Genomic DNA, 26,765 nt, shown 5'->3' with positions numbered 1-26,765 from the left:
GGAAAAATTGTAGGTTGAGCGGGAGTAAAGGAAAGAACTAATGAGCGACGTTTGGCACTGAATACAGAAGTCACGGCACTGATGGTAAGCTCTTGAGTATGGAAGGCGCGGGGATCTTCTCTCTGGCAGAAGGAACGTTCCGATGCGGGAGTGGTAATTCGGTCACGTGGTATGCTCCACCACAAGGAAATGTTATAACAAGGTGTCTGGATGTGCAAGTCACTCTGTAATTCTGATGTATGTGCTAAGTCAAATAAATGAGACTCTTTGTTTTTGTCTATTCTTGTGTGGATGTTTTGACTATAAGGCCTCGCAGCCGCTAGGTGTATGCAGAAGTTAACCCAGTGGTATCAAGCTACGTATTCCATGAGTATACATAATGAACAGGTTATGTCAGCTCATCTTCAGCATGATTCCGATCTCATGTCTCGCATTAAAATACATAAGTGGCCCGAAGGCACAAATTGTTCAGGTATCAAGATGAATGCAAATAATTTCAATCCCCTCAAATCCAAGTAGCTTCTTCTCTCAAATGCTTCGGCTTCATGGCCCAACCAGACAAACAAGTCCAACCCGCACCGTTCTTCCGTCCCTCATCGAAAATTGCACCCACACCCTCGAGCAACTGGCCCCGTTCCTGTCCCATCTCCATGCGTAATTTCACAAGCCACTGCTCCCACATCCATCCACCAAGTAATCCTGTGATGCTGGCAATATCACCCGTGCTTCCGATGGGGCCTTGCACGACCTCATACTCCTCGATCTGGCTCGGGACACGAGGGGCTGGTGTCTCCCGAGGCGGCAGGGGCTTGGCAGGTTCCACGCCCATTGGAAGAAACATCCAAGCGCGCTTGATTCCTACAAAGCCATTTTTGCGAAGGCGAGCGAGGAAAGTCTTTGAAGCTGCAGGATCATAGGCATGTGAGCGCAGGTTGGAGGCAAACTCAGTCGATGATGCAGTGGATTGAGCGCCAGCACGAGAGACCTCAGCGTCAAGGAGCATGTATTCAAGGAAACCACCAGGCTTGAGACAGCGGAGACATTCTTTCAAGACAAGGTCGTACTCGTCGCGATCGAAACCAGCTGGACATTCTATCTTAAGAAGAGCGTGCAAGGAGCGCGTAGTGATGACGTCGAATTTGTTGGCGCCGAATGGGAGTTCCCATAAGTTGGCGACAGAGATCACGCGGTGGTTTGATGGGCCCTTGATTCCGCTGTTGACGACCTGGGTCTTGTTGTTGACGGAGTACACCTTGACGTTTGGGTACTCCTGGGCGACATGCCATGCCCATTCGCATGATGACTGTCCACCAAGATCAAGGATGCGGATGGAGCGTTTCGGTCCGTCTTGGGTCTTGGTCGGTTTGTTTGTCCGTGCGATACGTTTCTCGGCGGGGCTGGTAAGTAGCTTGCCACCGTTGAGGGCACGAAGTGATTCCATTGCCCACATGGGCTCGCATATCTGGGCAAGAACGAGCTGCTCCTTTTCGAGCTTGGAGAATTGAGCTTTCTCTGTGAGGACAGAAGCAATAGTTGAGTTGCGCGGTGCCTTTGAGAAAGGTCCCCTGTAGGCAGGTCGGTCAGGACGAACGAGCTCGTACTTTCCTGTCAGGCAGTTGATGTGATTGTCGACTAGTCCGAGACGAAATGATTGAACGGCATCATAACGCATGCTACTATGGAGGAAACCATCGGGCTTTTCGGCTCGGTCGATGATGGATTGGAACCCACGCCAGTAGATTGAATCTTTGCTGGCAGCTGTGGAAGGCAGGGGAGGTAGAGGGCTCATAGGTGCCGGGGTACCTTCGACGAATCGAACTGCTTTTTTGGCGGGGGTGTCTTGCACCTTAGGCAATTGTTCCTCTTCCACTTTGGTGGAGTCCTCAGTTTCCGTCTCATTGACAGGGTTGGTTTCACTCAAAGCAGCCATATAGGTAGCCTGGGCAGTGAGCCAGACGCTGGTTCGGTCAAGACTATCCGCAGCACGGTCCTGCAGTTCTTGGTCATAGGACTCGTCGTACTCAGGAAGAGCTTCAGAACGGGCAATCTCCTGGACTGCTTCGAAAGTTGCGCTCATTGGGCTATCTTGTCGAGTGGCAGGTTGCGTGGGGGTATCACATGGAATTCGAATCGCTGTTGGCGGTCCCTGTTCATCCCGGACTGCAGTAACGGGGTCATCGTCCTCTGAGCGCTGAGGCCAATCAATAACCTGCTCGACGACCTCTTCGTCGTCTCGACGCCATGGCAGGTTGTAGAATCCCTCAGCAACAGCCGATGATGGGGGCAGGTTGGAAGGCGCCATGGACCAGGTGTGTCGTGCACGTGGAGCGAGTGAAGCAAAAAACCCACCAGGGGAAGGAATGCTCAGCTCACTGAAGCTGTAGCTGGACATAGCAGACGCTGGAGTGGCGCCATCAGCACTGCGAGGGCGACTTGGAGGTGCCTGTAATTGCCACATCTCGTCGTTCCCCTCGGAAGATTCTGACCAGGCCTCCGGTACACCATCAAGCTGAATGTGGTGGAGCATCGCTAGAGCTCCATCTGGAAGGAAAACACCCTGATCAGATGGAGTAGGTTCCCGGGATGGCTCGTCGTAGTTCTGAAGAGCAGTGGGGATTTGTGGGAAACTTCTCAAGACATTGCGCCAGTCAACATCTTCCGGGGTCTCGATCGTAATTGGCATGTCCGGGAGATCTGCATTATCATTCTCACGCTCGTCCTCGCTTCCCTCTATATCAGGCCGGACATGAATATCCGTAGCATCCCAGTCGGGAAGAGAGTGTGTATCAGGAGTAGCGAGAGCACTGAGGTTCGATTCCTGGTCCGACGACATGCTTCCATCCAGTGAAGGCGGTGCGTAGGATGCAGGAACAGATCGAGTCAGCATTGAAAGTGCAGCAGGAGAAACGGGGATCTTGGGTGGAGGTGTTGGAGGGATCGGCGAGCTCTTGTGGCCTCCAGTAATCGAGGGCCAGACATTGGACGGAGGGATCTGGAGAGTAAGAGAGCGTCTACGACTTCCAGTTGATGTATAAGAATCCCTTGTGACCGGTGTCACTAAACTCGATGGGCGTGTTGGCTGGGAGAAGCATGATAGGCTGATTTCCGTCGAGTTGTCATCGTCCATATCTTCCTCATCCGTTGCATCGTAAAGGTCATCAAATCCTTGCATTTGTTGCTGCCATTCCACATCTGAGCAACATGACGACACGGTTGCCGCTGAAAGAGGCGACATCAGGCGGGCCAATTGTGAGCGAGTCGGTATTGATAACCCGCTAGTCTTCAATGTCAACTTTGGGCTGGTCAAAGGCTTCTGTTGCGTTGGCGTGTTGACCCTCTTCTCGGCAAATTGTGATTCGCGGGTATCCTCCATTATAGTATTAAGCACCGTCCCTCGGGCCTGCCGAAGGGGCGGACATCGTGCTTGGTATGATCGAAGTGTGTCGGCCATTTTGGTGCTCGATGTTGGTTTGGTTGTTCTAGTCCGAAGCGTGGCGTATCGCAGGACAGAATTCTATGGGTATCTGGTAATAAGAAAGTGCATGGAGACGCCGATCAACGGGTCTGCGTAGTGAACAGTAAAGAAAGAAACAGTACAAAAAACCAACGTAGCTACCAGAGCTAGATGGTACCAAACAAAATCAAGATGACGAAATTAAGGACGCAAGTTCGAGTTAGTCCTCCGGGTCGTTGAATAGACTATATAGACGAATGGTGCGTTCGTCCCCTCTGGAGACGTGCATGAGGGAGCGGATCCTTGTTCACGGCTAGTCACCAGGTGCATGAGCTACTGCAAGTTTGGGCACCGCTAAGATGACCCCCCTGTCGACGCGACAGCGATGAGACCGTTCATTGGCTCCCAGGCCAGTCGGCGCGTCGCCCGGGAACGATTTTTCACTCTCGACCGACTCATGCCCAACAAATTTGTCGAAAAGAGCATGATGAGTGGGGAGGAAAAATGCAGAGGGTGGGCGAATCATGAATGCGGAGAGTGTGACAAAACGCCCACGCGGGGGATGGGGCCAATGATCGATCCTTTCTAACCGCTGTGGATGCTATGTTTAGTCCCCGCCAAGGCCGTGCAACATCAATATCACCACTTCCAGCACACTCGCAGCGCGAATTCAGGATAATTAGTCTGGCATGACATGGTTAAGTGGAGGCAAGCGGTCAAGATCGTCGACCAAGTCAGCAAAGAAAGAGGGGTAATGACTTCAATTTCGCTAGTCAGCAGCATTGCATACTTAGTTTGGATTAATTATAGAAAATCGAGCTAATTGACTCATTCCGCACGGATCCGTCATCGGTTGAACTGATCCGACTGAAGACTTAGTAATTATGCCAATGGTGGGTAAATCACCAGGGCGCATACAGAATCGAAGCGGATTGGTGCCCTACCAGCAATCTTCAGGGCAGCATAGCCACAATGACACACTTTCAATCTCAGCTTGGTGTTCTGCAACCCCATGATTGGCTTTGGGAGGGTCGACACGAATTTCATTTCTACGATAATCCAAGAGTATGATCGGGCGCCTTACCAGTGTGATTAAGAACCAAAGTCGAGATCATGGTTACATTCTCCGTTTCTACTCTTCTCACCCCGAGACAAATAGCCGCCCCGAGGAAAGCCAGTCGACCATTTTTCAACGCACTGATATTTATGTGTGACATTTAATCCCCGGAAATTAGACCTATCCAAAGTTGTGCATGGAATGGCGGTCCACATCATGTCAACGACCTTGATGTACACATTTGCCGATATGCTATTGGGGTTCTGTAAATGTCTCGAGGGTTCGGAAGGCATTAAACCTGAAACCACGAGCATTGAAAGCGGTTAGATAGGTATACATGTCAGAAATTTCTTGAGTTGGGCCTCTATCTATTGAACGAAACTTTATTGAAATCCGTCCTGGTCTCAATGTGCTAGCCTAGATCTGCAATCAATTGCATCCCCGCTTCATTGACCCACATGCTCTTCTTGTAATCTGCTATTTAGTAGTTTGCATACTATGAACTAGCAGAATTCAGTAACGGCTGTAATCCATATCCAAGGAACGGCGCGCGGTACACTTATTTCAAACCCCTGCGATCATCTGAGGCCTGAGAGAGGTGATCAAGACTTTTCAAGACAGTCTCCATCAGTGAAAGTAAGCATGAAAGGGATGCAGCTGTCATTAAAAAACCTTCACAGATCCTGATCTGAGCAAGTCTCATGCACAAGGCTTTAGCCTCTTTCAACTAGAAGCTTGCGGCGTACTTTCCCCGAAGAATTTGACTAAATGCCGATATTAATGATTGCAACGAACATATAGGAGAAAATATCAATATACCTCTGCATAGATGTATCATCGGGAAAACGACGAAAGCAACCAGATAACAGACCGCCGCAAGTGTGTGCAGAACTCGTGCCACCCCTCCAAGGCCCCAATACCAATCTTGTGTTTCCGACAATACTTTTCCTAGAACTTCCGTAGTCGAACATGCTCGGACTATGTTATATTTAGCAGGTGGATCGAGATCTTGAGAGAAATGATAATACCTCGCCATAGAAATGCCGCCAGAAAGCAGCACAGACTCATAAAGTAAGTGGTGAAGCCCATCCAGTAAACAATGCTTTGTGCTCTAGTCAACCCAGAGCGAAACTTCCGGGAGGGCCAAATTATCGGTGCCCCCATAATCAGGGATAGCGAAGTCGTATCCAGCATATTGATCAAGCGTTTTATCAAGTGGCGGAGAGCAGTACCACTTCAACCGCTGTAGTATTCTTCAAAGTCAGCAACAAACGAATGTGAAGACCATATAGTGAGAGTCTATTCACGAACTGGTGAAATGTTCTTAAGTTTCTGGATTTAGAAGTTCTCTTCAATTTGGGATGCGACAAACAGCTACCAATAGAAAATCCAGCGAATTTTCGATACTTTGTTGCACTCAGGCAAGACAGCTTATATGTAAATCTTTGTAGGACTTATAAGGCTGAATGATTGAAAATTCAAATTGGCAAGGCAGAATAGGCCGCGCAAGCAATGTCAACGCTAAGGCAAGTGGGTCTATCTAACTAGGCCCTCTCTGGCAAGGCTTGATTGCGCCTCATTTTGAAAGGAAGAATACACAGTTAGGCCACGCAAGCAAGCAATACGCTAGCACTAATGAAGCTGGTCCTGTATGACTAGTCATTTGAGACTTTTCACTTGTACTCACCAAAATTCGTGAGTACAACTATATTCTGCTCCGTGAATAGATACAGAGATAGATGCAGCTACCTTGTATTTGCGAGTTCTAATGGGACATCAGAATAATCAATACTGCATAGCAGCCTCAATGAGGGTAGGGTAATTGGGTTGCAATAGTCAAATATCAGACAGAAATACCTAAATTTGATTCTCGCGCTAGTCAGCACCTGCTTATTGATAGGGCTATTCCAATGTTCTCAATTCAATCATGCATTCTACAATGAATCCTTGTTGGTCATTCTAGTTCTGTTTGTCCATGATAGCACTTGTAAATTTCGTCCTGCCCCACTTAGGCAACACACTTCTCCTTGGTCCTCTTATCCATCACTTGTGTCTCATGTTCTGCCCTTGCCATGGATCCAGTTCGTATAGCTCCACACCACATGTTTCCGACACCACTCTAGCAAGACAGAGCAAAAGAGTCACAATACATGTGAGAAAGGACCCAGGAGACCATTCTAGATGTTTCAATCATCAGAGAAGCTTCTCCATTGCTGCGACTACTATTGTTCTCCAACAACTAAATTGATCATCAGGCAACAAAAGAACAACGCTGAAAAAAATGGAACAGTAATGTTTCTTAATGCCAATTGGTTCAAGACGAAAGCTTTAGCTGTATATGAAACATAGTAGGCTAGACCTCCACATATACCTCGAGAGGCAGTATCCATCGACGACCTACATTTGTCTCCCTCCATTGAACTGTTGATACTTTAGGTCAATGTCAAGCCAAATGTTACATATAAGAAATGAGGTCCATAACTCACCATCAAGCGATTAGAATTCTTAATTTATCACTTCAACCTAGCGAACGATGATACGAATCGAGTAAAATTTTTGCTCCGACAAGCCGGGTTTGTGCCCCCCCCCCCCTATTGCCGACGTTTCAAACAAGGTCAGTCGATTTCTCATGACGGTCATCTGAAAGACAACCGTTTATTCCTTAGCGGCTAAAGATCTTTATGGTTTGGAAATCGTGACTACCAAAGGCATTGAGCGGTATTCCACACTAAAACCATAATTTCATTTAACCAAATATTATGTGTTTGAATATTTTTCAATTCCAGCCATATTATCATCAAAGACAGGCCCACACCCAAATCACGAAGGCATTATATTTGTCCGAATTTCCAGGGCGGAAAGTGGTGGAAGTAATGCATGTTGGACTAGAAAAGTTGACTTGTGTGAAGACAGTAGACTGGGGCTTCTCTCAAAAACCGAGTCTGAGATGCCTCGCAAGAAAGCGCGCTTCAGATAGACAGTTAGATGCTGGCTCAAATTCTGTTGACTCTGATACACGAGCATTTTACTTGAGATTGTCCTGTGGTGTCCTTTTCTGTTCAAGCTAATTCAAGCCTGTTCTCGAAAGATTTTGGAGTAAAATATTCTCAAACGCATTTTTCTGCATGACAGCACCGAAACTAGAACACCATATTAATATCAGCCCAGAAATTGAGAGGAAATCACATTCAAGAGACCGACATACCCATGGCATTCAATCAGCTTCAAAAGCGACGAACTCAGCTTCCTTAGCTTTCCAGGATCTAGCTTGCTGGCCCAGGTTTGTTGAAGGATATAATACCAAGCCTGGATTGGGCTAAGCTCGTCCTCGACAACCAGTTGTCCAGACAAGGCTAGTAGATTTTCGAAAATAGTGGCCGGGTTTTGTTCTGTCTGGGACTGTTGTGTATGTTTTGAAGCTGTGAGCAGGGGATGCTGGTGATGATGTGGGGCAATGAGAGTAGCCGATGTAAGGAGAGCATGGCCATTAGGCTTGTCTAAATGAAGCTCCATATGAGGACGACAAGGGTCCTCAAGTCTGAATTGATGTGAGAATGAGATATTCAGACAAAAGACCAGAAGGTATCAGTACTTACGCCATGACGAATTCCATCCCCATATCAGTCATGTCTTGATTACATATCAGGCCGGTACATCTATATTGTCGTTCCTTTAATTGAGAAGCGACAACTAGTGGACCGGAAAGCTGATCGAGCTTTTGAATGTTTGTTGGCCTAATTAGTTCAGCATGGGACTTTGGCAAGGCGTCCGAGATAACTTGATCTAAACGGTCTTGCCTGGTCGGATGCGTTGATGGATCGGTCAGTTCAATATCCATATCCGCTAGGTCTCTTGAGTTAACCCCATTGCTCAGTTGTCCGGAACACTGAATTGGCTCTTTGTTCATGGCCGAATCTGGCACACCACCATTGATTGTTTCTGATTTTTCGGTGAGCGCAGCGACTTCGGATAGCCCATGTTGCTCAAGGGTCCTCTGGAGTAGGTTGACATGATCGTTTAAAGTTTGGACTCGAGCAAGTAAATTCACTTCATTGGCACGTAGACGCAAAACTTCAGCTTCTAAACTCTTGAAATATTGATGCTTGCGCTGGCGGTGTGTTCTATTGAATATGAGCCGTTTAAGCGATTATGGAATGAACGTAGACTCTTCCGTACCGTTGCGCCTTTCGGAGTTGTTCACGCCGTTTAGAGGCACTCCCAAAATTGTCAGCTAAAATCAAAAGTCAGTGAGTTTCCATATTTATCCATGGTGCTCGCTATAGGGACGAAATATTTGAGATGATTACCTGAATTGCGATCTGTGCCATTGGAGCGGCCAGGAAGAAATGTAAACACCTTTTTCATAGTGGTTCCGATGGATGATATCACAGGTTCGGATCCTCGAGGACGGTGTTCGAGGGGAAAAGGTGTCGAGTAAGATCCAGGGTTCTGTAATCAAGGGAAGCTAGCGGCTAATTTAACTCTGATGCTAGTCCCGATTCGGACAAGCGTCATGCATTGTTGACACAATCATTTTTCTCTTTTTCGGTTTAGCGTGAAGTTGACTTTCCGTCTATTCTGAGAATCAAGGGTTAGATTGTTGACACTATCATTATTTCCTATTCTATGTAGTCTAGGATAATATTAGATTCTAATTCTGGGGTGGGAAAATATATAAGGCTCATCAGTAGGACTCAATTCATTCATAACATTTTTCTTTCTCGGCTCAAATATCTCCATCGCTCTTATTTTCTCAACCATGCACTTTACCTTGCTTTGCCTGTGTCCGTTAATGACACTTCTTGTCAAGTCTACCAATGCCAACATCATCCAAGCATGCCCCGGAGACCCCTGCAACGAATGGCATTCTGGAAAGGCAGTCTACTTGCAATCTAATGAGCATGATAACAGCGTTGTTTCAATTCCAATAGGACGTGATGGGAAGCTTTCTGGTGGCATAGTCATTTCTTCGGGTGGCAAGGGAGGTGCCAGCATCGACGGGACGACCAAGAAACCCGCAGGCCCGGACGCACTCTCTTCGCAAGGATCGGTAACTGTGAGCGGCGATGTGAGTGTATGAGTGTACCTGCATGGCGTGATTGCCATGATGGCTTCTTCTCAGGATCTAAACCGACTGCTTTGAATAGTATCTTTTTGCTGTAAACGCCGGCTCAAACACCCTCTCCATGTTCAAAATCGACCAGAACGATGCAACACACTTGACTATGATCGGACAGCCTGCCGAGGTTCCTGGCGAATTCCCCGTGACTGTTGGAGCATCGGTGAAGCACAACATGGCATGCGTCGGGTATACCGGGGCCAAGTCCGGCACGTCTTGCGCTCAATTCACCCGAATGGGACTGGGTCAGATGAAACAGGTCGTCGAAATTGACCTTGGCCAAACCACTCCTCCTATGGGGCCCACGAATACGGTCGCTCAGGTCTTCTTCGCTGCGGACGAGTCTCGATTAATCACCACCGTCAAGGGAGACCCTAGTACGAACAAAACGGGGTTCATCTCTGTTCTGCCTTTCAAAGATGCACGCTCACCTGCTTTCGAAGATGGTGATACAAGAAGCTCGCCTCCCGGGACTGCTGTGCTGTTTGGTGGTGTCAACGTTCCCGACACCTCAGATCTCTTCATCACGGACGCATCCTTTGGGACTACACTGCTCAGTCTTAACTACACAACGGAAAATCTGTTCTTGGAAAACAAAGTCACCATCCAGGGTCAAAAGGCGACTTGCTGGGTTGCTTATTCACAGGCGAGGAAGAGTTTTTTTGTGACCGATGCTGCAGTCAACCGATTGATTGAGATCAATAAAGATGGTTCGGAGATCATGTCGAGGTTGGAATTGACCAATGGCGACCCCGGACTCACTGACCTTCAGGTTGCTGGTCGCTTTGTTTATGCCCTTTCTCCTGGCAACGGTACTATGCCTGCGGCAATCACCGTGGTAGATTCATTCAAGGGCTTACAAATTCAGCATTTCTTGCTGGAAAAGTTGGGTGCTGGGAAACGATCGCAGGGCATGGCGATTCTTCAATGATAAAACTGCGACAGGGAAGGTAGCTTCTGGATGACATTACCTTGTACGCTCTTGAAGCTGTATCTTTGGTTAAGGAAGTGCCCGAGATTGGGGGCATAAATATGGCCTTGTGGTCATCGGCCATTATATACCTGTTATGAATCAGGGCCTCTTTGGTTTTTGCCTTTAGAAACCGAACCAAACGTTGAAACCGCTGTTCGCGAATATTTTAGATAGAAATATCGAGAGTTTATTCGTTAATAAGATAGCATATGATAAAATCTAACTCCGCTGATCGTCTACTTGTTTTTTTTATCAAGGAATGAATTCGGGTTACATGGTGAATGGTGGTCTTTTACATAGAAATTCATGCATCGGATTCGGCTAATATCCCAGTATTTGATGCCAATCAAGGTCTATAATTTTGCACAAAGCTAAGTGTGACCTTACCATTATACTGAAGTCCATACCTATGCAAAGTAAAGACACGCGCCCTATACCTTGGGGTGTAGTCCCGTAGAGAGAACACATGGCGAGAACCACTCTAGAATACATCAGAGATCACGTCATACTTTACGAGTTGCACCTATAGGTGTAGCAACATATTATTCAAAGCGTATTATGCATGACAAATTGATAAATTGGAATTTATCGTCACATACTAAGCCTCTATTGATAGATTAGCGCTTCTCACTTTTCTTTTCTTCTCTTCTTCTGGTTCCCGTCAACAAATCCCCCACAATCGTAGATTGTCCCAGCTGTATCGCTCCATTCCCCATGGCACACGAGCAAGTCAGTCCATTCGGCGTGTTATTTTTTTATCTAGGGATCAGTACCCCAGTGGGGTGGCAATCGAGCCCTGGTAAAAATGCGGGGTAAATAGCGTGGACCCTGAAGATGTGGCGTTTAGCAACGCACCCAATATGTAACCTACACCGTTTCAACTGCCACAATTTTAGCCATCCCGGCTTTACTTACACTGATCGACCATTCGATTCAGCCTAATGCTATGGAACTGTTTTTGAACGGCTAATTTCATTTATCATTAGGCAAAAATATATCTTCGGTCCAAAGGAACGAATTTTGACTGATGTTGGCAAGCCAATCGGAAATACGAGAATGCCTTGTGTTCCAGATATGTCAAGGACTTTACAAGTCAGCTATATAAACAAGCTGCCATCTCTGTCGTCTGGGAAGATATCCAGTTTTTCACAGGCAAAATCTCAAGAACACTGAAAATAATCAACTTTGGCTGGGGTGTACTTTTGATACATATCTTGATTCTTCACTCTAATTGATACCATGCTCCCCAGACTATTGACAATTTCTCTCCTTTTTTGCGGCACCCTCGCCGTCCCGCTCGAAGTTTACACTGAGAAGCGTCAAAGCTGCCCGGGCGTCCATGTTTTTGGCGCACGCGAGACCACCGCATCTCCAGGCTACGGTTCATCTAGTACGGTCGTCAACAGCGTTCTCAATGCCTATTCAGGCTCCACGGCTGAAGCCATCAGTTACCCGGCATGCGGTGGACAGTCCTCGTGTGGCAGTGTGAGCTACTCCAGCTCAGTCGCTCAGGGTATTGCAGCTGTTGCCTCAGCCGTCAATTCTTTTAATTCCCGTTGCCCAGAGACAAAGCTCGTTTTGGTTGGCTATTCCCAAGTGAGTTACATATAAGGCATTCAATAGAGGGGGGATCTTCAACTATGCTAAATTAAAGTACCATTTTAGGGCGGTGAAATCATGGATGCTGCTCTGTGCGGTGGGGGTGACCCTAACCAAGGCTACACCAACACAGCGGTTCCGTTGTCGTCGTCCGCGGTACAAATGGTAAAGGCGGCCATCTTCATGGGTGATCCACTTTTTAGAGCGGGTTTATCATATGAAGTTGGTACTTGCGCCGCTGGCGGGGTATGAACTTCTTGCTTTTCCTCCTTTGACGTTTGGTCCTGACAATTGAGATGCAGTTTGATGAACGACCAGTTGGCTTTACCTGCCCATCTGCAAGCAAAATACAGTCGTACTGTGACGCCTCAGATCCATACTGCTGCAATGGCAGCAACGCCCAAACCCACCAGGGCTACGGAGCTGAATACGGTGCGCAGGCCTTGGCATTCATCAAGAGCAAGCTGTCCACTTCCTAGTTATGGAAAAAGCTTTAGCAACCTTGGTGGCAGCTGATTATTAGGGAGAATATGGTGAGATGGTTTGGTGGGTGATGCCGTAGTGCTAGCGTCTAGACGCGTGCATAGTAGTGAATTGGTGTCATTTCATGATAGGGAGGCCAATGAAACCGCTTAGGCATAGGATCAGCCTATATACCTACATAACGTTACCTTACGATTATTCTAGTAAAGGATTCTAGTAAAAGTATATTCTATAAGCTACTCCTATTACGGTCTGACCTAGCATGGTATTAGAACAGACCGACATAATAACTAAACATACTCGAATCCATTGTTAGAGCAGGAGTGCTGTTCTAGGGGTGTAATGAATAAGAGTGATAGTGCAAATGTACTGCAAGGATAATGTGTGGTACTGTAGGTCTGGGTTGATTGTAATAAGGCTGGAGAACTCCTGAGTTCTGCCCCGCGCTTCAATCTAAGTGCGAGCCTTAGATAAGCCCCTTAGGATAGTATGCTAGTATGGATCTATCTTATGCTACAGGCATTGCGCAGTTATGCTGTGCTCATACTGCGACCTTACTCTAGTCTCTTAGCGGCTTTTTTTCATACGAGCTTATGACATACTTCTTTTATACTACGGGAGTTCTCCTTCATGTGTGGGGCGTAACAACATAGCTTGAAATACGGAGAAAACCCAGTTTAAGGCAGGCCATAAAGTCTTCCCTCATAGAGCCATTGAGGCGAAACTCAAGTATCTATGGTGAGCATCCTCAGTACGTATGCAAAAGCATCATCCAGAATCTGCAGGCCTTCGTCAATCTCCTCGGTGGTAACAGTAACCGGTGGCGCGAGGCGGAAGACACCACCCATGCCCGGAAGATTAACAACGTTACAAGAAAGGCCGCAGGCTATCGCGCGATCTGAGACTGCCTGCCCAAGCTCTGATCCAGGGGCTCGTGTCTTAGGGTCAGAGATAATCTCAATGCCTTGCAAAAGCCCACGGCCACGAACATCACCAATACACCAGTACTTCTTCTGAAGCTTGAGCAGACCCTCACGAAGCTGGGCCCCGTGCTCAGTAGCGCGCTTGCAGATATCATCACGCTCAATAATTTCCAAGACTTTACTACCCACTGCTGCGGTCAAAGGATCATTAAGATGGGTGCTAAGCCACAAGAAACCAGCCTCTGTACAGCCGCGCTCGATTTCAGCTGTGGTACTGACGGAGGCAAGAGGAAGACCACATCCAAGCGTCTTTGAGAGGGCAAGAATATCAGGGACAATGCCATCTTTTTCGAATGCAAACATATAGCCCGTACGTCCGACGCCGGTCTGCGCCTCATCCATGATAGCAAGCATACCGCGTTTCTTGCACTCGGCCACCATGCGCTTCATATATCCTTCGGGCATGTCCAGAATCCCACCGGTAGAGAGTATAGGCTCCATAATAAAGGCAGCAAGTGAGCCAACACTTTGCCGATCAATCATTGACCAGCCAAAATCCATTTCTGTCTCCCAGTCGTAGGATCCATCGGGCTTCCGAAAAGGCGAGCGATAGGCGTAAGGCGCAGGGAATGCCAGTTGGCCCGGAGTGCAAGGACCACCGCGTTTGCGGCCGGCAGAGTATGTAGCAGATCCAGAACCCTGAGTAAGTCCATGGTAACTGGCTGCGAATGCGATGATTTCAAAGTTTCCAGTATAGCACTTGGCTATCTTGATAGCGGCCTCAGTAGATTCAGATCCAGTGTTGAGGAAAAAGGATTTCTCAAGTGGAGCGGGCAAGACTTTGGCAAGGCGCTCTGCGAGATTGACGACTGGATGGGTTATCATGTTACTGAGTAGGTGATCCAGCTCCGAGACATAGTGCTTGACAACTTCCACAACCTCAGGATGGGAGTGACCGAGAAGGGAGCTCATCTGGCCGGAGGTAAAATCCAGGATTGACCGACCGTCAGCCTCATACAGACGGGCGCCTTTTGCTTTTGTGATGATGACGGGAGAAAATGGGACTCCCGTCGACATGAGGTGTTTGTTTGTCTTTGCCCAAAAGGCGGCAGTGCTGTCAATGGAGCTCATGTTTATATTGGAAACAGTAGAATGTAAGTTAAGAACCTAGAAACTTCTGATCGGAGGGGTGGGTGAGCAGCCATCTTATAAAGAATATATTATCACCATTAGATGATCGAACGGTCCAGTTGAAGAAGGACGATGTTCTTTACCAGAAGGCCAATCAAGGGCCCGCGGAGTAGTTGTCAATGCTTGGCCGCGGCCACTGGGAAAATTCCGGTACATCAGTTACCAATCAAGTTAGAATCAGATAAGCCAAAATTGCCAAATTTTCGGCAAAACAAATGGCTCTTATCTCTGACAAGTAATATACAGGCACCTCAAACTCTTGTCGGGAAGTATTGGTCCTCACTTCGGCTCAAATAACAGTTTTTGAATTGGCCATGTACACTTATATCTCAAAATTAGGTCCATGGATATCTGAGTGCTATGCTAACATATTTTAGTTAAATAAATGTCAGATATCAAGGCTTTCTGAGACCCCCGTTATTCCCTCAAACAGGTCATCCAAAATAGATGGATCTATATCGAGATTCTCTGAGAAATATGAAAAGTCTTCAATAGGCAGGTCCGGATTGATTTGTGGATTGTTCATGGCTATCCTTTGAACCAGATCACTGCAGTGATTAAGACAATCATCCGCTAAATCCCAATCAAAGTTTCTACGATGGGCCTGAAGGATAGCGATCGTTTCTTTTGCGGTTTTGAGTGGACTATTTTGAGTCCGGTTCCTAATGCGAAGACCACTTCGAAGAAGAAACATCGTCGCAGAATTGATCGAGAATGCTTGGAGAGGAATCCAGAAACCACCGAGTTGTGGCTCGTTCATCTCTCGCATCAGGTGGGCAATATCTTCGGCTGCACGTTGGGCTTGCATATAAAATGGGGAGCTAGTTTCTTCCTCTACTTGTACATGGCTTCTGCTGAGACCAAGTTGGATGCGGCGGAGCAGAAGCTTGACAGCTAGGTAAGCAAGTCGGAGGTTGGCCGCCCCAGGCCCATCAAGTTTCGTTCCTCGTAGAATCAGCGTACGGATATCGCCTGTCAGGGTTTCTTCCCATTCGCTGAGGATCTGCTCCAAGTCGAATGTGGAAAGCCCCAAGGACGCCGAGTCCGACGACACGCTGTACAGGTGTTCTAGATAGCGGGCGAGCACATCCGTCAAACCGAGAAGGGCAATGAATATGGAGGCTGCTTCCCTTTGGTATGGTGATGCACCGGCTGAGCACATATCACTAATTGATGGAAACGGCACATCATATTGTGCTCTGTGGATTTGTACAGGTGTTCCATATGCCAGGCTGCACCACCGATCATGAAGAACCACTAGCCACCATATTCGTATTCGGAGACTCTTCTCCAGTGGTGATATACTCCAGCCCGATGGGTCTCTATTTAGACCGAGTGCATTGGATAGCGCAACTGCTGTCCCAACCATTCCCCCGTTGCCAAACATGGAGGTACTTGGTCTCCCGCAGACATTGAGAATGATAGACATGACCGTAGATAATCCGGGCGAGAGGAATAGTTCCGAATGCAATGCTTCATTCGCCTGGTTCCATATGAATCGAACATCGGGAGTGCGCCCTCCACGCAACTTAGGCGAGTCCTTCCAGTAGATAAGAGAATTGGCATATAGGTTGCAAAGCAATGCGGATGACATTTTGCCTTTGTGGGAAGAATATGCACTCTTGAACAAATGCTCGTCAAATAATGGGAAGCATACATTAGCCTTTCGGAAGAACCTGAGAGTTCGGCGTAAGACTCGAATGAACGCATAGTTCGAAATGCAAGTTCGGTTGGGTACTAACAAATTCAAATATTCATTGATGTCGGGATCAATATATTTCTCAATAATCTCACATTTAGACGCTGCAAGCGACTGGTTGGCAGTGACGCCCAAAGGTCGTTTGGGAACAATGTTAAATCGTACGGGCCGGAGCAGCCGATTTGACGATGGACTTGTCGGTACCAAACATCTCCGCGCAACAGGAACGGCTGATAAATAGCTTTCCAAAATTTCGTTATCATCTGCAACTGTAGGACTCACTATGTGAGAGGTATTGTGCTCAGCTTCCGCGACAAGGCCCGCTAAATTAGTTAAACCTTCGGCTCTGTGCTGATCTCCCAAGGGAGGTGGCATAAGATGAGGATCCTCCAGCGCTGCAGGAATGCGATCTAGTCCAGGAAACGTTATCATTGGACTTTCCATTCGGGACACATCATGTGGATCAGGACAAGGCCGTGCGTGTAGTGTACTATCGTCCGTGATGCGTCGCTGCCTCGCAATGGCTGGTGACTTCCGTGGTGAGATAGAGAGTCGACGGACATAGCTATGGTCAGAGCGTGGAAATACACATCTAGTACCATGAGCCTGACACATGATGCATTCGTCCGAGGAATCTCGCGTCTTGCAGCGAGATTTGCGCTTCTTGCAGGAGAAGCACGCCGGGTGTAAATGTGACCGATAGGGCCGGCCTTCTCTGTTAGACTGGCTCATTTTGGCAGCCTCTGATCTCATTCAGAAATTTACTTCCGGTACGTTCGCTCCAAGACAGGAAACTGAAAGCCCTGGCTTTGCAGTGGGATTAATTCACTTGGTGTCGATACATTTGCATAGTACTGGTGGGGATCCCCGCGGAAAGGCCCGCGGGGAATGCATCACGTGATGCTCTGTTGACATTGGGTTTACAATTAGGTGTAGCAACATTGAATATTCACAATCAAGTTGGAAGGTTTATTAGGAGCTGATTTGCGGAACAGTTGGCTATTTCCAAGGCTTGCGGCACCTTGAAATTTGAACTCCTCAAGCGCATCCAAGTTCACGATCTTTCATAGACATTTTTGGAAACCCTCGAAAGAAATATTTTTGCCGAGTTGGAAGTCGAGGTCGAGAATCTTATTGCAATGCCCTTTCGAAGATTTATTATACTACCGGAATTGAATTAATATCCACTCTAAAATGACCAAACCTATAGGTGTGTTGCTTCATCTTCTTCAAGCTTCAATTCAAAAGTTCCTCCATAGCTCTCGCATAGGGCGCTAAATACCAAGTTCCCGAGGTCCAAGACTCTTCTCAGCGCAATCTTGATACCCATCTCACAACTGTAAAAGAACATATCTGTCTATCAATTGTATGAGGGTTTCGCGGTAAAAACCTTTACATGGCGAGCAGGGCTCAAATTAGTTCACCAAGTACGAGATCCATTGCCATACAAGAAATCAATTTGATTGGGATCTCACACCCAAAAATACATGAATATTCGCTTTCCACATGCGAGGAAGAATTCGTTAAATAGTAGGCATGTCCAAATGGGTCGCTATAACCCTCTAGACTGAGGACCTCGACTGTTGCAAAGCGATCTTCCAGGTTAGGTCCAAGTATAGCCCAAGAATGCTTGGACAATGCAGTGAGTGCAAAAGATGTTTTGGCTTAACATCCTTTCAGTAAAGGTTCAAATAATGATTTCAGACTCATATATACCATGGAAGATTTTGTGGGGGGGATGGTTGTGTCTTGGTTGGAAAGAATATTTCCTCGATAAAGTGAGAGTGCCTACAGTTTTAAAATCGAGTCAATGGTATGGGACTGGGTTTGTTCAGGATCGAAGATTCTTCACTCCCGGCAAAATCCTTCTTTGAACTTTAATGCTGTCTTGTGACTAGCGGCATCACTTTTATTCCTGGATTAAAGGAAGCTGCTACCCGGGGAAGCTTTTAAGTGCCAATGAGGGAAATGAAACAAACCCCGAGAATATCCATAGCAATGCTTACAGCAAGTGTCTCTAATGGATTTATTTTGCCATTTTTCAGGAGCAGATAGAAAGCAGCTTTGGGTTATTGGTAAAGGGTAAGCAAATATCCATACAAACCATCTAGGATGAGAGACATAGAAAGTATCTAACGGGCTAGCAAGACACCGGCGTCATAATCCATGGAATGAGAGGATACAATTGGGCCAAGAATAAGCCCACTCCATGCTCTAGACTGTATCTGGGGATTTCGGAGGCCGAACTCCTTACCCCACTTCTCCAGATTGTTTACCGACTCGGACATTCCCCGGAATCGGCCTTTGCACCAGAACCACTGAAATTCTCTCTACACCCGGATATGATATAATCCGCCAAGCCGGCCTTAAAAAAACAAGCCGGCACAGAAGCTTAGCCCTCCCCACATCTCGGAGTGCATTCCTTAAGCGAGAATGAGATCCCCGGTTATTTGGCTGGGGTTTCCCCGTGGGAATTCGGGTTTTCATCTCGTCTGTCTCTTGTCTTTGAGGTGCCGGGCTTTCACCATGGCTACTGATGTACTATGCTATTCCTCCAGCCATTGCGGGCTTTGCCAATGGTTGGGAAAATGCTTCTATGAGTGGTATTCTCACCATGACCCAATTTTTGGATTATTTTGGTACCCCCTCTGCCTTCCGACAGGGCGTTATGACTGCGGGATTGCTAGCTGGTGAATTTGGCGGTTCTTTGATGATTGGTTTTTTGATCTCAGATCGTTTTGGTCGGCGCATCACCATCTTGTTTTGTGTCGTTGTTTACCTGATCGGCCAGGCTATTATTGTGGCTTCTCAGAATCAACCGATGTTTATTGCTGGACGAGTAGTCAATGGATTGGGTGCTGGTGGTTTGTTCCAGACGATATCATTGTACGTTTTCCTAATCTCCGGCTAAATTTGTCTTTTGCTAACTTGTTTTCAGGTACACTGCCGAAATTACACCTCCACAAATTCGTGGCGTGATGACTTCGATGATGAGTCTGGGTATCGCAATGGGACTTTTAGTCGCATACTGGGTTCAGTATGGTGCGGCAAATATTCAGGGCAATGCTGCCTGGAGCATGTGCTTCAGCCTTCAGCTAGTACCTGGTGCGGTCGTCGGTGCCATCGTGCTGTTCCGCCCTGAATCCTCTCGCTGGCTTTTCCGGCACGATCGCTCCGAAGAAGCTTTACAGGTTTTAGCTAGACTCCACGCTAAGGGGGACCAGGACGCACCTGTTGTTCAGTCAGAGTTTGAAGAAATTCGAGTCGTTGTCGAGTACGAGAGAGGGACACCTGCCCCCTCCTACCTTTCGCTGCTGGTCAGCAAGCAGTACCGTCGTCGGACCGCATTGGCCATGGGACTGCAGTTCATGCAGCAGATTACTGGTGTCAACATCATTCTGTACTACGCTGCCAAGGTGTTTGCCCAGACCGGTCAAACGGGAACCAGGGCCGCGTTGCTGTCCAACGGTATCGAGTCAGCCCTGTTCCTCGTCGCGTCTTTCTCCTTGACTCTCCTCATGATCATTCAAGCTACCGGCGGAAAACAGATCCATCAACCTTCAATGCAATCCCACGCTAGGTCTTAGCAAATGAACCCGCTACACCTTCCTCCATAAGATGCAGAACGGGTTTACCCGTCGTCTATGCTTAATGACAAACTGCTGGTAGCATGGGCCCTGACTGCAGACATAGCTTATCAGGGATAAGATCCGAGACAGTTCTAGAATTGCAATTATAGATACCTACACGTGTCTGAGAGCCAGCGGGATCTGACGCAATGTTTGGGATTAATTAACAAGCATTTTGTCTGGACTTTAGTAGATCATCTCAACTACGGATTCTGAGTCTTTTCGCCTGGTGGCTTCAATTTAAGAACAGGTAGGTAGATATGAGCCTAGACGTATACTGGTTTTCTTGACCCCTCTGTGGCGTATCCCAACGAGATGACGGATCATAAAATCCATATCAATGATGTTGGGTGTCATTTAGCGATAGCGCGATGAGCAAACAGGAACAAATCATCTATAAAACCGTTGGGCGCCTGGGGCGGTCCATCATGTGGGATGCATTGGGGTTTCGGATCACAGTGCGCCGGGACATTGGCAATGTGCTGTTGCATCCCCGCTTTATGCTTAAGATCCGCTTTTCACACATTTAATACATCCCCATTTTCGGATGACCGAAGAGCGGTTATCGTGACGGCTATTGAAATTGTACTGGAGGTGCACTACCAGCCTATGAGGGAGTTTTCCGACTAGATGACCGTGTCGGTCCGAGGCCGATACCCTGCGAGCGAGGGATGCGTGTGAGATGTTCTCGAATGACCTTCCCTTCACTTTATTTTGAATCAATAACATGTACTTGCACAAATATTTAGACTATATAGCTAAAGCTTTCCAGCATGAACTGTCAAACTTGACACTTCATAAGGGGTTGCATCATGGGGGGCACTGATTGGTGGGTAGAGCTCCTGAGCTTCGACGGGAATTCCAGGCTTTTCCCCCAATGAGAAACGTGGCGATCGAAGGTTCCAACATCCTTGTCTGAGCTTGCGGTCAGCAGACTTGATGATTTTTCACTTTCACGATTCACGTCAACCGGAATGTCCAAAACGGGTATTCCTGGATGATGACGGTGATTTGTCAGGACAGAATCCCCTGACTCCATTGCGATCGTTATACTGTTACATGAATGGCAGCGAACACGTTGAGTGGATCTCATTTGCATGTACATGTAAGGCCCTTAATAGACTGCAGCGACGATCGTTGAAGATTAACTGCGACCGGGGTCCACGTGAGGAGCCAAGCCCTTATCAAAGTCGTTTGCATCATTTGGAGATTTTTATCTTGGATATTTTTCATGAAATCAAGAAGGCAATGCATTATTTTTCAAGAAATTTGTGTAGAGGGAGCTATATTCAAGATTCCCCCAATCGATTTTAAACACCAAATACCTACGTAATGTACTTGGTACTTTGAACAAGGGATCCATACGGTGAACGGCGAACCCGGCATATCCACCCTTGGGTTGCCACTCAGCCTGATGTAAACACGATTACACGATAGAGTCGGGAGCTTCACCTTAATAACCCGATTCAAATTTTTTTACCCTTATTACGCCTCCTCCCCCATTCCCCCCTACTTCTCCCCTTCCCCTCAATTCTTCCCCCCATTCAATCCGCCCATACTCCAAAATGGCTCCGCCCGCCATCATCGCCCCGTCTATTCTCAGCGCCAACTTCGCAGATCTCGGCCATGACTGCAAAAGAAAGATGGAGCAAGGCGCCGACTGGCTCCACGTCGACATCATGGACGGCCACTTCGTCCCAAACATGACCATCGGGTGTCCTGTCGTTTCTCAAATCCGCGGCTGCGTCGACCGTCCGCTTGAGCCTTGTGCTCGCGGCACATTTGACTGCCACATGATGATTATGGAGGTGAGTTAGCTAGCCTACCCAATTCCAGTTGCTTTCACTTCCCGGGTTTCCTCGGAATAAATCCGCAGTTCTCGAGCTTCTCGAGCTAATGTTTTTATCTTGTGCGCATAGCCTCATAAGTGGGTGAAGGAGTTCCAGAAAGCTGGTTGCGATCTTTATTGCTTCCATTATGAAGCTGCTGTTTCTTCCGTGGCTGCTACCGATCCTACCGATAAGGAGACAACCCAGCGCACTTCGCCGCGCCAATTAATCAAGTATATTCACGACGAGGGAATGCAGGCTGGTATTGCTATCAAGCCCGATACCCCCGTTGATGTGCTGTGGGATATTTTGGATAGCCCCGATCTGTCTGAGCGACCCGACGTGAGTACCGCTAGCCTTCGAACTTCTACACTGGATTCTACAATTTACGTTTATTCGGAGCGAAGTCCGGTTTGCAATGCATGCGCTAACAATTCTGCGATTAGATGGTCCTCGTTATGACAGTCCACCCCGGTTTCGGCGGTCAAAAGTTCATGGCCTCCGAGCTTCCTAAGGTCACGGCCCTGCGCGAACGCTATCCCGAACTGAACATCGAAGTCGACGGTGGTCTCGGTCTCGGAACGATCGACCAGGCTGCTGATGCAGGTGCCAATGTCATTGTGGCTGGTTCTGCGATCTTTGGCGCGCAGGATCCCGCTGATGTCATTGCGAAATTGAGAGATGCTGTTCAAAAGCGGAGAGGTCTTGAGGCTGGTTCTGCTTAAGCGCAATCTTGAGCTTGAATTTGAACTTCAGACTATCTAGTGTGAACCGCTAGGCTTGGTTCTGGATTACATATTGTTATTAGCATTGCCCCGCTATGGATGAATGTTTTTGTTCAAAGTGGGGGTTTGTTTGGTGGGGTCCTTTCGATGATCAAAAAGGGGTTTCGGTGTTCTCAACAGTTTTGTCGCTATTCGACTTCTTCTCTTTGCGGGTTTGATTTGATTTGCCATAAAGGGATTTGTTTCTTTTTTTTCCTATTCATTATGGGGTGTATTCGTTTTAATCATGAGCTATGAATCGCATTCGGAAAATTTACAGAGAATAAGAAAATAAACATTTCAATTCTTATGACTACGCTTGAATTGGGCTCACTGGTATCATGCAAAAAACATCGCAATTGACGCGCATTCCTCCTGTACAGTTTTGTAAAAAGCCCCTCACTCGATCGCTGACGTAGCTTCCGTGCTCTCCGCCGCGGGGTTCGCAGGGACAATAGTAGCCTCGGTCTCGCCCTTTGCGTCCTGGTCTTTGAGCTTGGTATTACTCTTCACCTCGGGCTCGGTGGCATCCTTGTCCTTAGTCTCGGTCGCAGTATCCTTCTTGCTCTCGGTAGCCTTCTTCTCTTCCTTCTCCTTAACCTCGGCCTCCGCCTTAGTAGCCTCGATATCCTCCCCAATAGGACTCTCCTCAATAGTCTCATTCGGTTGGGTCTTCGCCGCAGCCTCCTTCCGCAAAGCCTCCAACGAGCCAGAGGGATCCTCCGCCGAGATAGACGACCGAATCTCCTTCACAACCCTATCTTGCTCCTCTTTGTCCGTCACGGAAATGATCGACCCACGGTGATGCCCAACAAGACCGAGCATCTCGGCATTATCCGCACGGAAGTTGGCAGACGAGACAGCCGCGACTTCAGGATACTGAAGAGGGGGTCTCTTAGCTCCCTTGGGTGATTCCGGCACTGCCTCGGGCATTTCAGGCGCGACGGAGCTTTTGCGCTGCCTGGTAGTGGGACTCGTGGATTGGACCTCCTCAGACCCGGGCTCTGTGGTCGCGTCCTTCTTGTCGTCTGTCTTGTTTTTCGCTTTGGATGCGGCCTCGGCGCTGGCTTGTCGCAGGGCTAGAACAGCTGTCTCGTCTTTCTTCTCTTCTTCGGGCTTGGTCTTCGCCGGCGGGGACTGGATCTTGATCGTAGAGGGCTTGGGGGTCTTGGGTTCGGGCTCCTTGGGTGTGGAGGGTACTTCGGTCGCGGCGATCGGGTAGCTGGTAGCCGGCATGCCGTCCAGGTCTGGAGCGCTGTTAATCACCATGCGCAGCTCGCCGAACTCGTTCCATTCTTCAACTTCTTCCAAGTCCTACGGGTGAGTTAGTCATTATTCTTCTGGCGAATAGGAGAAAGATGAACGTACTCCGACGATGTTGCCATACTTGACCAAACCGGGCAACTTCTTGCCCTTGGAACGACGACCCCACAGTTTGCGGGCAGCCTCGTCTGTGGCGACGTCAATGGCTCGGAAAGGGAGCTTGTTCGCCTTGAGAATAGTTTCTATGCGGGAAGTTGCAGTGATGATGTGCGAAGACCCCGCAGTGAGCGAGGTGTACAGGTAGAGGGTTGAGTCGGACATGGTGAAGCGCTCAGGGGTGGGGTGGTGGGATGGTTGAGAAGGTAAGTTTATCGCTGATGGAGATTGATCGTAAATCGTAAATAAAGGGGTAAATGGGTCAGGGGCAATTCATCCAGATGGAGAACATCAAACAACTAGTGATGAAGCAAAAATAATATATTATATGGAAGGCCTTTGTGCAGCGTGAAACTGATTCTCCTTGAAATTATGACGTGGCTGGGGAAGGATCACGTGTAGGCTTTATTCTCTCAAACGCTTTGATTTACCACAAACCAAATTCATCATTTTCGCCTTGATTCGCGGCTACTTGGCCGATTTTCTAATATGCTTTCTCCACATCTTCAATGCGTTTTCCAAGATTGCCCCGGGCGTGGCGACTTGACGTCAGCCCGACCCAGTTCCGCTGCCGTCACTGATTTCTTGTCGAGAACAGTGGTTGGTTGAATAGCAACCTCTAGGTTTGCTGCCGTGGTTCAGCGCCCAGACATTAGCTTTATGGAAATTAGCACGGGTCAACTTGTGTGCAGGAGCTGTGCTCGTGTTCCCTAATCGTTCCTGCGACAAATTCGCCTCTGAGCTTGAACCATGGGCTGCTAGTTCGAGACGATATCCTTCTGGAATATAGGCTTCCACGGTTCCTGTCTCCCGTACTTTCCCAGGTGAACTCAGCAAACCTGATCTTGGTCTTCATTTTTGCCTATCGTACCGTAGTCAGGTCCGCAACAGGACAAGCGTAGGGTCAAGAGAGAACTCTGTCCAGCCCCAAATACTTTTCGGATACACACCGCCAAAGCCAACGTGTAGCCCCATTGTCTAAAACTGTTAGTGCGACAAAATTAAATGCACTGGATCCAGTCTGTGCAGAGTGGCAGAGTAGCGGTCAGTATAGATACCCTCGACGGCGTTCGCTCCACTGCAGAGCCGCCAGAAGCAGCATGGTCTCTTAGCCCAGCTCAGGGATGGCGGACCACGCGATCAGAATGGACAGCATCAGCCCCAGTGTCACATATATTCGGCGATTTAAAAGCTGACTGCTGCCGCGCCAACGTCTCCATCCACGCTAGTCTGCAAGAACTATAGCAATCAGCAAACGCAATCAGCCACTCCAGTTCCCATGGCTCCGTTGCTGCGTGATGCGTCTATAGCTCCAATAAAATCGTGAGTTGTACGCTTTTGTGATGCGCCACCTGGATCCCGTGTTCAAGGGAGATGCAGTCCTAGGCCGCGACGTAGCGCACGCGACATGCTGCGCACGGGTGGCCTCAGTCTGCCTTGTCAACCTCGCCGATGAAACACCGAGTGTACGTAAACCTAGATTCGGCCATAACCTGATTGCGGCGGGTAGGGCCACTGAGAGATGTGAATGGATGCTATATCAGGACCATTTAGGAGGCTGGTTGGAACTTGGCGAGTTAGGAAGACGTCGCAGGTTCTATCAACATGGATCCTGCGGCCTGAGCTCAGCCGGAAGATTTTCATGTCTGCTGTCAAACTTTGGTGATCTGTAACCAAAAGATATGGTGACTTCAAATCCATTGCCCAAAGCATTTCTGGCTCAGACAACTATGGCTCTAATGCGACCGAAGATGATGTCGTCGGACTTCAGTATAATGACGCCGAGCCCGATTGGACAGAACAAGAACATCGCCAACCAATCAGAACGCCGATTAAAGGTCCCTTGGGCAGAAAATGATACACCGTCTGTGGAGTTCCATGACGAAATAATTGAAGGTCTATCAAGCGGTCCAAACAGTACCTTCGTATTGTTTTAGCTGTTCTAAGCGAAAAGAAGCAACATTGATTCGATCCCGAGGAAATACAACCCTAGTTAGTGCCATGACACATCAAAACTGACAGATAACAGTTACTCTCACTCGTCCGTGGAGCCGTGGAGCCAATCCAAGATTGGGCGGTGCAGTCTGATCGCTATTGGGTTGACAACTGCGTGGTCGATCCTCCACTGCGGGCCGGTATCTGTTAATCGCCTATGAATGCTGAAGAAGGGAAAGCAGGCGAAACGCAGTTACCGCTGGTTTAAAAGGAAAACTGGATTTTCGGTGTGACTTGCTAGACGCCCCCATACTGACTATTGTTCTGTATCGCGTATCGTTAGCGCCAAGATCGTCTGATCGTCGAAACAGGTCGCCCCTGAAAAACGAGAAGTGTCTCATTATAGGGGATTTGATTATTGATTATTGGGATCCGATGGTTTGCTCTTCTCGTGCCAATTATAGATTGGAACCATGGTACGCTTCGCGGGAGCTTCTCCCACGGACCTTCATAACGGTTCACCACCGGGCAACAATTGGGCGCAGAGCCACCCCATTCTAACCTAGAGTCCACCAAGAGTCACCTGCAGGGCCCGACTGAGTCCCCAGCTGCAGGCTGGACGACGTGGCATCCATTCAGACGTCCGACCTGTTCTTAGTTCGAAACCAATGGATTTAGAGGGGGGTATCTC

General features: G+C 48.0%; 9 protein-coding genes across 9 annotated transcripts; 4 read left to right on the top strand and 5 right to left on the bottom strand.

Moving 5' to 3' along the window:
* Positions 1-505: 505 nt before the first annotated feature.
* N7484_010408 (uncharacterized protein) lies at positions 506-3,451 on the bottom strand (the record flags this gene model as incomplete). Its single annotated transcript, XM_057120795.1, has 1 exon — positions 506-3,451. The coding sequence occupies one exon, from the start codon at positions 3,449-3,451 to the stop codon at positions 506-508; it is 2,946 nt and encodes a 981-aa protein (XP_056966549.1).
* A 4,124-nt stretch (positions 3,452-7,575) lies between these two features.
* Positions 7,576-8,876, bottom strand: N7484_010407 (bZIP transcription factor; the record flags this gene model as incomplete). Its single annotated transcript, XM_057120794.1, has 5 exons — positions 7,576-7,651; positions 7,717-8,049; positions 8,108-8,632; positions 8,688-8,742; positions 8,819-8,876. The coding sequence occupies 5 exons, from the start codon at positions 8,874-8,876 to the stop codon at positions 7,576-7,578; spliced, it is 1,047 nt and encodes a 348-aa protein (XP_056966548.1).
* Positions 8,877-9,303: 427 nt separating this feature from the next.
* N7484_010406 (uncharacterized protein) lies at positions 9,304-10,561 on the top strand (the record flags this gene model as incomplete). Its single annotated transcript, XM_057120793.1, has 2 exons — positions 9,304-9,579; positions 9,659-10,561. The coding sequence occupies 2 exons, from the start codon at positions 9,304-9,306 to the stop codon at positions 10,559-10,561; spliced, it is 1,179 nt and encodes a 392-aa protein (XP_056966547.1).
* A 1,281-nt stretch (positions 10,562-11,842) lies between these two features.
* Positions 11,843-12,681, top strand: N7484_010405 (putative acetyl xylan esterase (Axe1); the record flags this gene model as incomplete). The annotated part of the gene is made up of 3 exons (XM_057120792.1): positions 11,843-12,199; positions 12,269-12,448; positions 12,505-12,681. 3 exons carry the CDS (start codon positions 11,843-11,845, stop codon positions 12,679-12,681), a joined length of 714 nt encoding a protein of 237 aa, XP_056966546.1.
* Positions 12,682-13,410: 729 nt separating this feature from the next.
* N7484_010404 (aspartate aminotransferase family protein) lies at positions 13,411-14,739 on the bottom strand (the record flags this gene model as incomplete). The annotated part of the gene is made up of 1 exon (XM_057120791.1): positions 13,411-14,739. The coding sequence occupies one exon, from the start codon at positions 14,737-14,739 to the stop codon at positions 13,411-13,413; it is 1,329 nt and encodes a 442-aa protein (XP_056966545.1).
* A 448-nt stretch (positions 14,740-15,187) lies between these two features.
* Positions 15,188-16,393, bottom strand: N7484_010403 (fungal specific transcription factor domain-containing protein; the record flags this gene model as incomplete). Its single annotated transcript, XM_057120790.1, has 1 exon — positions 15,188-16,393. The coding sequence occupies one exon, from the start codon at positions 16,391-16,393 to the stop codon at positions 15,188-15,190; it is 1,206 nt and encodes a 401-aa protein (XP_056966544.1).
* Positions 16,394-19,034: 2,641 nt separating this feature from the next.
* Positions 19,035-20,085, top strand: N7484_010402 (uncharacterized protein; the record flags this gene model as incomplete). The annotated part of the gene is made up of 2 exons (XM_057120789.1): positions 19,035-19,384; positions 19,437-20,085. 2 exons carry the CDS (start codon positions 19,035-19,037, stop codon positions 20,083-20,085), a joined length of 999 nt encoding a protein of 332 aa, XP_056966543.1.
* Positions 20,086-21,692: 1,607 nt separating this feature from the next.
* Positions 21,693-22,681, top strand: N7484_010401 (ribulose-phosphate 3-epimerase RPE1; the record flags this gene model as incomplete). Its single annotated transcript, XM_057120788.1, has 3 exons — positions 21,693-21,935; positions 22,047-22,298; positions 22,403-22,681. 3 exons carry the CDS (start codon positions 21,693-21,695, stop codon positions 22,679-22,681), a joined length of 774 nt encoding a protein of 257 aa, XP_056966542.1.
* Positions 22,682-23,119: 438 nt separating this feature from the next.
* N7484_010400 (uncharacterized protein) lies at positions 23,120-24,304 on the bottom strand (the record flags this gene model as incomplete). Its single annotated transcript, XM_057120787.1, has 2 exons — positions 23,120-24,034; positions 24,089-24,304. The coding sequence occupies 2 exons, from the start codon at positions 24,302-24,304 to the stop codon at positions 23,120-23,122; spliced, it is 1,131 nt and encodes a 376-aa protein (XP_056966541.1).
* Between the last annotated feature and the right edge of the window lie 2,461 nt (positions 24,305-26,765).

Source organism: Penicillium longicatenatum, assembly GCF_028827895.1.
Source record: "Penicillium longicatenatum strain IBT 33135 chromosome Unknown contig_7_segment0_segment0, whole genome shotgun sequence".
NCBI lineage: Eukaryota > Fungi > Ascomycota > Eurotiomycetes > Eurotiales > Aspergillaceae > Penicillium > Penicillium longicatenatum.
The sequence above is the reverse complement of the archived record's forward strand: the minus strand, read 5'-3'. Positions and strand labels throughout refer to the sequence as shown.